Here is a 14,416-nt window from a genome sequence, read left to right as displayed (position 1 = left end):
GCCTTTAAAAACACAATTTTGATTTGACATTTATTGTTATTTCTATCTAACTGGAACAAAGAAATAATTGAGGCCAAAGGTAGTACGTTATCTTCTTATTTCAAGTTTCAAGACAATTCATAGGTCCAATTGTTCAAGTGTTCTTTAAATCTTAGTTTACCTCTGTGTACTGTTGAAATAAAGACTTGTACACGGTCGTGGTACACACACCAGTCTTTGTGTCAGCGAGCTCAACTAATCTGGCCTGGTGAAATCAATAGTTTCATCGAACTGATAAACACTACAAGGCCCTGTTGAAATTTCGTTTATGCAACGGTTTACTAGGCTAGAGATAATCCTTGAGGCTTTGTTTACGGTGAATATAGGGCTTGAAGACAGTGAGAGGGACAGAGAGACAAAGGGAGTGTGAGAGGGAGAGAGAGAGAGAAAGTGAGACAAAGAGAAAGAATGAGAGTGAGTGAGAGAAGGAACGTGAGAAATAAAGAAGGATACAGACGGAGAAAGTGTGCAAGAAAGAGTAGGTGAGAGATAGTAGTCTTAATGTATGCATTCAGCACTCGTTAGAAATAGTTATAACACATACTAAAAAATAGAAATCGATTTACTAAAAAATCAGTGGCTAGAATATTTTAGCATTTTATTCTCCAACATTTAAATTTTAAATATGTTAAATGACAAATGTACCCGAAAATAATCGATCTACTAGCCGTGATGCTATATAAATATCTCCATGAAAGGCATGCGCAATGTCAATGATATATGTAAGTGACAAGTGAGTCTTCCTAGCCAAATACAATTGTGCAGACTAGACTAGAAGACATTTGGCTAGCTTAAGATTATTATTGTTATTCACCTAACCAACTAGGAGGTCTAAAAAACAGATTAAGGCCTAGGCCCACCGCCAGAAATATTTGGGCCCCAGACAACTGGAAAGGTGTCGGTCCATCTGCCTCCACCTCACGCACTCATTAATCAAATGCCCCTAAACTTTCAAATAAGTATAATGAGCGTGAATGGCGCTCTCTCCTTTTGTTGGGGCTCCGGACTAGAGTCCTGTTAGTCTTCCCACCCCCTCCCCCGTTGTACAACATATAACTTTTCAAGAAGATCATGTAAAAAAAAAGTATTTATCATACAATGAAATTCAAATCAATAAACGATAACTTCATTTTCTAGGGGTTTTTTTTTTATTATTTTATTTATAATGTTAATGATGGTTTATTCAGAGCAATGAAAAATTCATTTTCAAAATAATTATTGTAAAAGCAAAATCTGTAAACCCGAAATTAATTTTCAAAATAAAAATTAACTGACCGCTTTAAAAATAAATCGCAAAATCTAAAATAATTTTTTCCCTTCTTATTTATATAGGCCTACTATATGATGGAGATTCCTATCTATGACGAGTAAATAGAAACAATGATGTTGGAAGTTGTTATCTAGGAGTTAATGTATATTTTAAAGGTTTACTGTAATCATTAGTGCACCTTTTAGCTCTGGTGTATCAAATTTCAAAGCTCTCATTGCACAACCAAATTTTGTCTTGTGTTCACTAGTGATCCTTCACTACGACTTCCCTGACATTGTTCAGTTGATCCATTAATTTCTCCCCCATTCATTTTTTTTCTTTACGTTTCATTATATTGCCTTCATATTTCTTCACACCACTTTCTCATTGTTCCTATGTTATTGTATTTTATTGCTAGGATGGAAACAGGTCATTAAAATCGAAATGCAAACAAATTGTAGATAGGATTAAAAAATTTTCATTCAAAAGAAAGTATAAAAAACAACAACAACGGAAAAGTTATCAAACAACATAATTAATGGACACCAACAAATGTAAACTTAAGCATCAATATAAAATATAATTGCAGTAGGCCTCTATCTTCAAGAACTTGAGAACATAATATTTCCTTCGAGTCTGGAGGAGGATGAAAACGCTTTGAGTAGGCGCCACAGTGTCATCAAGCTTACTTCCTTTCATTCGTCCAAGAAAAACGAGACGTTTAGTTAGCGATGCTTGGCGATGCAAACACCAATAACAATGAGCAGGACCACGAAGCAGATGCAGCCCACGACGATGCCGATGATGATGGGGGTCGTGAGCCCACATCCTTTCACCTCGTCCCTGTCGTTGCCGCAGTTGTCGTAACCGTTGCAGGTCACATCGTCAGAGATACAGTAGTTGTTTTTGTCACAGTCGAACTGACCGCTGGCACAAGCTAGGATACAAATAGAGCAGTGTTCTTATGTCTTAGGATGCAATCAGAAACTTTGAGGTATAAAATTAATAAATTAGAATCATTCTACAGAGTTAGGGTTATTCTACCTATTTAGAGTTCTACAGAGTGGAGTTATTCTACAGAGTTGGAGTTATTCTACCTATTTAGAGTTCTACAGAGTGGAGTTGTTCTACAGAATTGGAGTTATTCTACCTATTTAGAGTTATTCTACAGAATTGGAGTTATTCTACCTGGTTAGAGTTATTCTACAGACTTATAGTTATTCTACAGACTTATAGTTATTCAGTCCCAAACATCAATATCCTTTCTTCGCCATTAGTAACTGGTCCCATAGCAAAACAACTGTTTGAATAACTTTTCTACAACACATTTTTCATGCTATGTAGCAGTGTTTCCCAAACTTTTCCCTTAACTGACCACATCGCACATTCTGAGTATTTGTTTTTTTATTTTAGAGAGACTAATTCACGTAATGGCCTGCTAGTTAATTATTCCAGTAGTTCGTGGAACACAAGGGTTCCGCGGAGCACAGTTTATGAGAAACACTGCTATAAAGCATGTTCAGTGGGCTATGGCCCAATCTCTTTTGTGGATATGTGGGGGGGGGGGGGGGAATAGAGGGGTATCTGGGAGAAGGCTTCCGTGCTGCCTGTATGTCAATCAGCCTCAAGGTCTACAACACTTACTTTTATTTCTCTTGTCAAATACTTCTGTGACTAGAAGGTCAGCTTTCATGCTTGAAGTCAACCCGTTTTTAGAGTTATAGCTGAAGTATCCCTTCTGGCCGAGGTCATACAACCCTGAGGGTTTATACGCACCACAGAAGCCGTCATCTTCATCTATTGGAATACAATTGGTTAGGATAAATACGTTTCTAGATTGACATAAAACAGAACTATGATATCGTTATACAAAGTAGCAAGGGGCCATGCTATATGCTAGTGTTACCGTGCCCCAATGTCGGATCCGGTTGGGGTCGGTTGGGACGAATATCAGTATAGAAATTATACAATTTGTGTACACATTTATTAACTTAATTTAAAATATAGTGTAATTATTTAAATATTAACACATTTTTATTTTAGTCGTCCCCTAAGTAAATAACATTGGTATGTAGGGCGATCCGTTGGGGTTGGGTGGGGGATAGCATCTACGATCCCCTCCCACAACTCCGGCCTTACCGTTCGGATAGGGTGGGGCAATACATTTTTTTGTGTGTGTAGAAATCACAGCTAGTGATCAACATTTATGTAATAATGCTACTTATATTTTAACCCATGTGTCTTGTATGTTACACAGCCCTCTCATTTCAAATTAAATCATTTGTAACTATAAAATGAAAGATGGTTAGGGTTACCAGGTGGGACAATGGGAGAGGCAGTAAATGCAACACCCCCCTCCACAACAGGCTCCAACCTTTGGGGAGAGGGGCGAATTTTCCACAATAGTGAAAAAAAAAATGTCACTAATATAAGTTGTATATGCTTTATGTTACATTCTAATATCAAGTCACCTCCCCTATCCATAATGTCAAATGAAAAACATTAAGAATAAATATAAAATGGGGAGTGGGCCCGTACCAGATAATTCGTTTTCACTCTACCGTCCCCCCCCCCTTTTATTCCACCGACAGCTTGATAGTCAACTATGGCGACATTTTTTATGTCATTCCGAAGATGTTCCCTGGCATAACTTTGTCATAATTAAAGAAAATATTGAAAAATTCAGAATTCGGTTCGGTTATTATTAAGTTGAGTTCGGTTCGGTTCTATAACGAGTATGGTTCGGGTTCGGTTCGGTCAGATCAAAAGTTCGATAGTATTAAATTAGATAATAGTAAGAGTAGGCTACATGTAATACGGCTCGTTTACTAGTTCAAACTTAAATTTCAGCCTGATACATTTAATTATGTCAGAACGAAATGTCTGACAAACGAGTCAGCTGCTTACTTAATATGACTAAGAAATTTCTGTATGTAGCAGACACTTAATATAGGCTAAATAAAACTAGTAGGGCCTAAATACATAAATAAATAAAACAACACTTGAGTGAACACTAGCAAAGTTCTATAATCTTTAATATTTATTCGTTCTTGAGGGGTAGGTAGTAATCGCGTAACTCATTCAGAAAAATATTGCAACCTGCCTTTTTACCTGCCTTGGTGGACCACTTCGGGGGCCGATTTTGAGGTCTTTGTAACCTTGTTTTGTGTAACGCAATTCGCTAACACCGTATAGATCTAAATTACATCTCTTTATTAGTATAATTAAATCTAGATCTTATATATTAAAATCTGAATGAATGCGTTGGTTAATAATGAAGTGGAATAGATCTATTGTTCTAGAATTTTAAAATCTACATATTTTTTGGCATCTCGTACAGCACAACAGACAAACTTACAAAAGCCGTCAAGTCGCAATAGGTTCTGCATATACCGTTCACGCCATTCACGGTTCTGCGTGGACACTGGCGGATCCAGAACTTTGGAGTGGGGGGGGCGATTTTTTTCCAAACCCTAACCCTAACGCCCAGTAAACCCTAACCCTATGCATAAACGTGCGTACAGCATATATATATATATATATATATATTCGATATATGAGAATAAAATAAGACTGTTTCTCAATCTTCGGCGAAAAAAACAGAAAAAAAAAAGTCTTTCTCCTTCAAGCTTGGGGGTCTGGGAGAGCGCTCTAAGCTTCTTCAGTGGGGTTCGGGGCAAAGCCCCGACGCCCAAAAGCGTTTTCTTGCATTTTTCTCTGCAGAAACGCATTCTTCTGACATCTACAGCTCATTATTTATTAGTGGTGTTCGGGGCGAAGCCCCGACGCCAAAAGCGTTTTCTTGCATTTTTCACCGCTGAAACGCATTTTTCTGACATCTATAGGTTATTATTTATCAGTGGGGTTCGGGGCGAAGCCCCGACGCCAAAAAGCGTTTTCTTGCATTTTTCACGGCTGAAACACATTCTCCTGACATCTATAGCTCATTACTTATTAGTGGTGTTCGGGGCGAAGCCCCGACGCCAAAAGCGTTTTCTTGCATTTTTCACCGCTGAAACGCATTTTTCTGACATCTATAGGTTATTATTTATCAGTGGGGTTCGGGGCGAAGCCCCGACGCCAAAAAGCGTTTTCTTGCATTTTTCACGGCTGAAACACATTCTCCTGACATCTATAGCTCATTACTTATTAGTGGTGTTCGGGGCGAAGCCCCGACGCCAAAATCGTTTTCTTGCATTTCTCACTGCAGAAACGCATTCTCGTGACATCTACAGCTCATTATTTACCAGTGGGATTCGGGGCGAAGCCCCGACGCCAAAAGCGTTTTCTTTCGTTTTTCAAGGCTGAAACGCATTCTTCTGACATCTACAGCTCATTATTTATTAGTGGGGTTCGGGGCGAATCCCCGACTCCAAAAGTGTTTTGTTGCATTCTTCACTGCAGAAACGCATTCTCCTGACATCTACAGCTTATTATTCATCAGTGAGGTTCGGGGCGAAGCCTCGACGCTAAAAGCGTTTTTTGGCATTCTTCACTGCAGTAACGCATTCTCCTGACCTACAGCTCATTATTCATTCTATTATAAAGGACCTTTTGAATAATGAGAAAAATATTCTAATATGAATTTATAGTCCCTTAATACATTGCAAATAAAACCGATTTGTTCTTTGAAAAGATTAGATACCCCACATATTTAGATTAAGGTTCTGAGGATAGCCGCCGAAAAAAATTATTCGATTAATAATATTCAATAAAATTCTAGCATAAATTGTGAGTTATAGTCCTAAATTTATTTAACTAGAAAAATATGAGATAGAGTAAAGGTTGGAAAAGTCGACTAGGAAAAGATTATCTGGCTTTTGAACTCATCTCAACCGTGACTGTTATATTGAAAAATTTCGTTTGAAAAAGTCTTTCTTAAAATAGTTATGATAAATTCATGTCAAATTACACAAACTCTGTCTGGAAAGTTGAAGGGCGGTAAATTGAAAACGATTAATTCTCGCTCCTTTTTATAATTTCTGCTATTGATTGCATTTAGCATTAAAGAATAGGGGTTGGGCGACTCGATATACGAATTTTCTTTATAGCATATATAAATTATATTAGTTACAGATTTTTAAAATTTTGTAATTTCTTATTATAATACAAAAAGAAAAAGTATTGATTTGTTTGATGGGGGGAAGGGAATTGCATGTATCGCACTTCCACCTGTTTATATTATATAGATATTTGACTAATTTTTTTCACATACTATGATTTCTCCATAAAAGTAGGACCGCCCCCCCACTCAAAGGGTTTAGATGGGAAGGGCAATGGAGGTATTCACTCTTCCCCTTCCAATCGGCCAACAGGTGAACGAAATTATATAAAGACCGGTTAAAATACCAATAACAAGTTTTAATCATATAGATATTTAATTGATTCTGTTAGCAAGCTGTGATTTGTACAAATAAATAGGACCGCCCCCCCCACCCAAAGTTTATGGTGGGGGGGGGCGGATTGATGCCATCGCCCCCTCCCGACCCTATCAAATCGGCCAAAATACTAGAAGGGGGGGGGCAAAATAATCTAAAAATAGGTTGAAATATAAATAATTAGTATATATTATTAACATAAGTAATAAATTCGCATACAAATTGTGTGAATTCTATACTATAATTCGTCCGCCCCCCCCCCCGGAAGGGGGGGGGGGGGTCGGCCGAGTGGGGGGGGGGGGGCGATCGCCCCTACCGCCCCCCCCCCCCTGGATCCGCCAGTGTGCGTGGACACATGTGATACGTGAAACATTAAAATAAATAGTAAACACTGTATTCATCATTAAACTTCGGAATCAATGACATTGTCATTAAATAGACTCTATATCTAGATATATATCTGTATTATATAAGACCTACATTTCAGACTTTAGACTAGATTGTCACTAGTCTTGCTCTAGCTCTATTTGACTAAAGTTTATTAATTAGGAAAGGGCTAGGCCTACATCTACTATCTAAATTATTCTATATAGAGTCTATATCTAGATCTAGAAAAATTCTATAGCTAGTCTAGATCATACTCGCTCAGTAGATCTACTATCTATACAATATTGAATATACTTCTACTTTTGGATTTACTTTTCAACGCCAAGACCTAATATACTAATATAATAATAATAAGGCTTGTCGTCGAGTCCGAACATTAATGCGGAATCCAATATTTCCCGTGGCTACGCAGCCCCAGCTGTGCCCTACATATTTTCCCACCACCAAGGCTAGCATACCAATTGTCAATGTCTCACAACGGCTGATAAGAGAAATCAGGAGAAAACACGACCCCTTAACTCAAGAAAACATTAAGAAATTAAGACAGATAAAAAATAGTCAGTGAGATTCATAACAAATGAATATTCACAATTGATAATACAGTAACACTTTTAAAAAAAAAAAACAACACCTTTTAAAAAATCATTAAGAGTTTTAAAACCACTACAATTTTTATTTCTACAATTAATTTTTTGTGTGAAATTGTATATCTGAAAATGCCGGATACTTGAAATTAGCTAGTCCTTAAAAAAATACACAGATACACTCATCAAAAAAGGTACTGTAAATGTGTAGTTTCATACGCTTTTTCAGGTCTTTTCTTTTTATAGCATCTATCGGGTTTGACCCCAACTACCCGTATTTTTGTGGAGAATTTGTTTCTTTATCAGGCACACTTAAAATTATATCATAATTATGTCAGTTTAATTTAAAATGAGAACTGAAAAATGCTAAAGATACATAAGGAAAATGGTACTTCCGGCCCAATTGACTAATTCTAGTTTTAAACCAAAGAAACGAAACGCATAAGCGCAACATAGCCCATTAAGTGTGTTTTTTAAAATTAAGAAACAAACGAAACAAACAAATTTCAATCATAGGAATTAAAGCGATGAGGCAAAAACAACTTGCCAAAGTAGTAATGACTGTCTGAAGTTGAAAGCTGTATAGACTCAAAGGTACACTCGTTTGCGATCAAACCAATGATGTTCCTGAAGCCGTTAAAATGATAGTAGGTAAACCTTGCAATCAGACGATCTCCAGACCTGGGAACTAGCGTCACCTTGCAGTTTGGTTGAAACCAAGAGTTAAGTTTGATAAGGACGTCCCCGTTGACCTTCACCTCGTCGCCACACTCGCTGCTGAGATACTCTAAGCAGAATAGAAAACAGTCAAATATATCACTAGCATGATCATATCAAGCAACAAGATTACAAAGAGAGTTTGTGTTTCAGCGGGCCAGAAAGGTCTCGCGATTGGTCATCTGTTTAAAAAGCTCTTTAAAAAGGGAGGCTTCAATATTCCATACATGGGATCTAGAACAACTAAAATATTTTCTAGATCGGTTTAATTTACCAAAACACGATAGTTTTTTATACGCAATTTCGACCAAATGTTGTTTTTTTAAGCTGACAAGTACAAGATTAAACTTCCATTTTTAAGCACTGTTTACACCCTTTTTATGTTTCAAAATAAATATGATATATATTGAAATTATTCATCTATGCCTATTCTGTAACATATGCATATTCATATTTTACGAAATTTGAAGTGTTTACTTCAAAATGACTGGAATACAATGATAAAGTGAGAATACAAATATTTGTTCTGCGCTACTTTGTTCGCGCTATTAGTCCGCGCTACTTTGTCTGCGCTATTTTGTCTGGTCACCATATATTTTATATATATTATATATATATATTGTCTCGTGCTGTATGTAGACATTGTTGACAGGGTTACTTGAGTGATTGATCCCCCCCGCCCCAACAAAACAATGACCTGCTAACTATTGCAAAAAAAAAACAAACAAACGGTAACTTAACTTTTATGACAATATTACAAGGTTATCGGGGCTTGCAAAGACCCTCCTTAGGGGAACAGTATCAGGAGAAAGCAGAAGAAGCAGACAGAGAAAGCGATGGATTGAAGGAGTTGGGGAAGGTGACTTTGAAAAGCTCGGAAATCTTAGGAGGCGCTCTTGTAGTTCTAGAGGCGCTTTTGTATTTCTCGAGGCGCTTTTGTACTTCTAGAGGTGCTCTTGTAGTTCTAGAGGCACTTTTGTAATTCTAGAGGCGACCGTCCAGCCGATAAACTAAGTCAAATCAGGTGAAACTCGTTGATCTGAATGTTTCTATTTATACCTAAGTGTCTGGCAACGTCTTTGGTCAGTAAAATGTTGTAGTCCCCAGTGTTTCACAAAGCTTAGATCAACTCTTGTCTGGTAAAAATATTTGTCACGTTATTTCTCCCACAGTCAATATCGGATCAAGCTTAAATTTAGAAAAAAAAAATTCTTTTACCTGACAAACAATTAAAAAACTTAACCAATTATTTGATTAACAATTGGTAAGTAATTATTTTGTTTGGTGTAGAATAAAGGAAAGAAACTGTACTTGACTGATGTGAGGTTATCAGTTGAATTAGTCCCCTTTAAAATGCGTAGAAAGAAATAGGTGGCCGATTTAAAGTTTGAAACTAACAATAGATAAGACTTTCTAATTTCAGAATTCACAAGCACTTCCCTGCTACTTTGGTTGATATGTTGGCTTGAGGAGGCTTAAATAGGCTTGAGCCCTCGAGTTTGAATTCAGTCTGTTCCAACTTTTTGTCATAAATATATTTAAAAACCTTCACCCAGATATCCCTTCCCCCCCCCCCTTCCTACTGGTCCAGATTAGTCATAGGACCAGGGCGTACTACGAAAGCTAAAAGCATGAAATTCCGATAAATAAAAACAATTGGTACAAATATTTCTAATCGCATAGATTTTTTTTGTTAGTCTATTACAAATTTAATTACATGACTGTAACATGACTGATTCAAACGAATTGGTACTACTTCGCTTAATACAAGCTTTTGTTTTTTTTGTGTGGATTTTTTTGGGGGGAAAAATATTTTTTTTTATTTTTCTTGATATCTATTTTTCTATTATGATATGCTCATGATCTACGACTTTCGACCTCTCCGTTAAACTTGCCCTCCCCCTCCTATGTGAGTCTGTGCTGTGCTTTTTTATAACTATATCAACACCGAAAGCAAATATAATAGAACAAGGAAACTTCAACAAACAAAACAAAAAAATAAAAACAACATAAAAGCATAAACAAACAGAGAAGAAAACATAAACAAACAGAGAAGAAAACAAACAAACAGAGAAGAAAACATAAACAAACTAACTAAAAAACAGAAAAATTAAAAATAAGAATACATACATTAACAAATTTGAAAAAAAAAAAAGATAAAATAACCAATAAACACAATAAACAAGAAAACAAATGAAGAAAAAAAGTTAACAAAAATATGTAACTCATGAAATTAACAAACATACAATTAAACATAAAGCTTCTACTAATTGTAATGAAACGATAGTTTTCACAATTTCGGTTGAATTTGAAAATGATTCTCTTTGAAAATGATGAATATAAATATATATTAAGCAAAAATGGAACTATTTTCAAATGGCCATAACAGATTAAAATTGGATGGAGTAAGTTTGATGATCATTAGATCCATAGTTTTGTTTTGAAAACAGCCTGGGAAACAATGTTCAAACAATCCTCAACTTACTTTTAGAAACATCGTACCAAGTATTGCACAATCGTGTTTTTACTTCCATAAATTCTATTCTCTTCAAACTCAAAGCAATACTAAAATATTACATGCAAGAAAAAATTAAATACTTGTTTTTGTAGCTTCAATTGCTGCATTGAATATTGTCGCAGCTACAAGACACACATTCAACAAAGTTCTAGCCATTTTCATGTGTAAATCCAACACACACACATAGACGAAATCAAGCAGAAATCAAATCCAAATGCTGAGAATGACAAAAGCTGAAAGTCCTGGAAACCAATTGACACCATACAAAAGGTACAAAGGCAATGCCTGGCGTATAAAGTCAATATTGTACTTAGGAAAATAAAACTGAACATCAACACTGAAATCTAAACTTTAAACTCATGCCTAGTGAGTAAAAATCTATTTTAACATAAAACGTTATCTATCGACACAGTTGATCCTTATCTAAACCAATGCGTTTTGTGTCAATAGTACAATGTTTGGTAACGAAGCACGCTCGCTGACGTCTTTCTGATAATGTCTCAATTCTGGTAATAGGACGAATTACAAAGCGAGGCTAGATCCCTAACGAATGTGTTCCATTAGCTTTTAGTATGTTTATGGACGCGAGACATTTCTCGACGCAAGGGTTGTTATTATATAAAGGAATAATTAACCAGTTGCAGCAAGATCCTTGTCAAGATTCCATTTCAAAGTAACCAGAGTGTCAAATCAACAAGCACTATAACAACAACAAATTTGTTAGGTAGTGGCATCCATTTTACATAAGCTCTTTCGTCATTGTGTGTACAGGAAAGGGCTTTTTGGTGTAGTGGGCGAGATAGAAACCTTACTTCTCTGTTACAAGTGGCAGAATTTAAGTCATTGTTTAACAAGCATGACGCGTAGGACGTGATCATTTTGTTTTTAAAAGTGACTCTGAATTATATAAGATAAGAAGAAGATATGTTTATAACTGTCAAGTAACATCATTAGGGTCAATATATAATAATTTATATTACATGTTTATAATAATTCTACGTCTTTTTTTATTTAAAAAAAATATTTATCCAATATCATTTCATCATAGGAATCCTGACTATTTCTAACTTATCTAGAACTGAGGCCTAGAAAGAGAAACAAAACAAAAACAAAGCTTACATCAACTCGCTCTGTCGGTCTATCTGGTCAAATATTTGTTTGTTTCTCCCATACCCTATTTCGGATGAAGCTGAAATTTCGCTCAATTATTTCTTTTACCTGACAAAACAAGATTCAATATAAAAAATAACCAATTAGCTAATTAAATATTGGTAATTAATTATTTTGTTTGGTATATCGAACAAGGGAAAGAAATATTACATGACTGATGTGGTGGTATAAGTTGAATTAGCCCATTTTATACTTTCGTAGGTCGAGGCTCTAAAGTTTGAAGCTAGCAATAGATAACTATAAAACCTTCTATTTTCATAAGCGATTCCCTGGCAGAGTGGTTAGTGTATTTGCTTGAGGAGGCTTTAGCCCTCGAGTTCAAATTCATGTCGCTCACCTTTTTTTTTCCTAAAAGCATTTAAAAAAGCGATCACCCAGATACCCCGCTTCTTTCTCCCCCTTCCCCTTTCCTAGTGGTTCATTCAAGGGAGAGGATCATAGCGTATTGAGAAAGATAAAAGAATGAAATTGCGCTAAACAAAAACAATGGGAAAAAGATTTGTAATCACACAGATTTATTATTTTTAGTCTAGATCTGTTACAAATTAAATATATGACTTTGAAACCTATGGACCTCATTCACTAATCGTAAACAAACAACATTTAGTCACGTGTTAATATTTATAAAACAACGGAAAAAAACTGCCACATGATAGCCATTTTGTTTTAAAAATTAGATCGTAATTTGTATAGCAGAGTTAGAGAATCACGTGGCTAAATGATGTTTGTTTACGATTGGTGAATGACGTGATAGCCATTGTGTATTAAAAATTAAATCGTAATTTGTATAGAAGAGTTAGAGAATCACGTGTCTAAATGATGTTTGTTTACGATTGGTGAATGACGTGATAGCCATTGTGTATTAAAAATTAAATCGTAATTTGTATAGCAGAGTTAGAGAATCACGTGGCTAAATGATGTTTGTTTACGATTGGTGAATGAGATCCATTGATGCAACTACACTTAATATAAGCTTTGTTTTTTTTAAAGTGTTTTTTGTTTTTCGTGCTTTACATTCTTCACGTAATTCGTTTCTTATCAAACATCCGTTCATTTTTTTAAATTCTTTCTGTGACTACATTATTTCATGGAAGTATTGTGGTATCGTATATCATACGAGCAAAACACACTGGCTGCGCCCGTTGATTTGTTCATTGGCTTTATATTGTTTATTATGGCCCAAACATCCCCTACCTTTTTTCGAACTTTCAATATTTAAATGATCCCTGTAATGTCCCCTTTGGCCCATGAAGTATTGTGTATCTTTTACACTCAAATGAAACGGCACGTTCTCTATCTCTTTTCTTCTTTCTCTCTTTTTCTAGTTCTGGAACTTGGCTGCCTGGTCGTGCGGTTTGCGCGCTGGACTGTCGTTCAGATTTATCGATGGTCCCGGGTTCAAACCCTGCCCGCTCCCATCCTCCGTCGTCGTTTGGACTAGGAAGTAATTATCTTCAACTCTGAAGGAACATCCGAAACATGTCAAATATTTTACAAACATTTTACAACTTTTTTTTTTTTTAACCTGCGTTTCGTAATTTCTTCCACAAAAACTTTTTACTTGATTTGGGAAAACCCGCTTCATAATGTGCCACCGACACATACACCACATAGGCCTTGGGCACATTTGAAAGGCTCAAAGTATTATCAAGTACTTTTTAATATATCGGCTTTAAAACAACATGTTGTTTCGAAATTGGGAAAATAAAATTTTGCGTTTTTTAACGGATTGTGAATCTGTCAAAACCGATTCATAGCGAGCGCCTTAGAGGTAAAAGAAAGTTGTGTACGAAATTTCATGCGAATCTGTTTGATAGTTAATGAGATCTCTTGATCAATCAGTCAGTTAGTCAGACAATCAGTTAGTTGTATTTTGCGCTTATAATATAGATTGATGAACACTGCACACATTGAAGACAACTTTTCCAATTTAATTGAACTCAGAGGTGCACAAGTGTTTGCCTACTGGAATACGAACATAATTGCCTTCAACGTCATTGTATTGCCAACATGTGTAGGATTTAGCTTTGGTTTTCATGATCAGTTATATGACACTAAATTTGTTTGTATTTTGTTGGAACATCTACGTATTCGGTGTTTCAGGAATGGATCGTACTTGGATAGTTATTTCCCTCCAGGATATTTCTTTGATTTTGTACAGCCAATTTTTCTTTAACTCGATCGTGATGCCCACGGAGTGCCCATATTCTGCTTTAAGAGAAAACGCATGATGTCCAAGATTCTCTACAGATAATCTCTTCACATTTTTCCCTCTTGATTATTTAAATATTGAGCCTTGCTGTCTTTATTGTTGCCTAGTGACAGACAAACATTAAGTTCCCTCCAAGCAAGTGATTAGTCGCTGACAAGCTAA

General features: G+C 35.9%; 1 protein-coding gene across 1 annotated transcript; it reads right to left on the bottom strand.

Moving 5' to 3' along the window:
- Window positions 1-620: 620 nt before the first annotated feature.
- Window positions 621-11,342, bottom strand: LOC106063070 (uncharacterized). The gene is made up of 4 exons (XM_013221391.2): window positions 10,953-11,342; window positions 8,185-8,424; window positions 2,933-3,085; window positions 621-2,225 (listed from the first exon to the last, which is right to left on the bottom strand). Exons 1-4 carry the CDS (start codon window positions 11,032-11,034, stop codon window positions 2,014-2,016), a joined length of 687 nt encoding a protein of 228 aa, XP_013076845.2. The 5' UTR covers window positions 11,035-11,342; the 3' UTR covers window positions 621-2,013.
- Between the last annotated feature and the right edge of the window lie 3,074 nt (window positions 11,343-14,416).

This window comes from Biomphalaria glabrata, chromosome 4 (genome assembly GCF_947242115.1).
Source record: "Biomphalaria glabrata chromosome 4, xgBioGlab47.1, whole genome shotgun sequence".
NCBI lineage: Eukaryota > Metazoa > Mollusca > Gastropoda > Planorbidae > Biomphalaria > Biomphalaria glabrata.
Note: the sequence above shows the minus strand (reverse complement) of the source record. Positions and strands in the feature narration are given on the sequence as shown.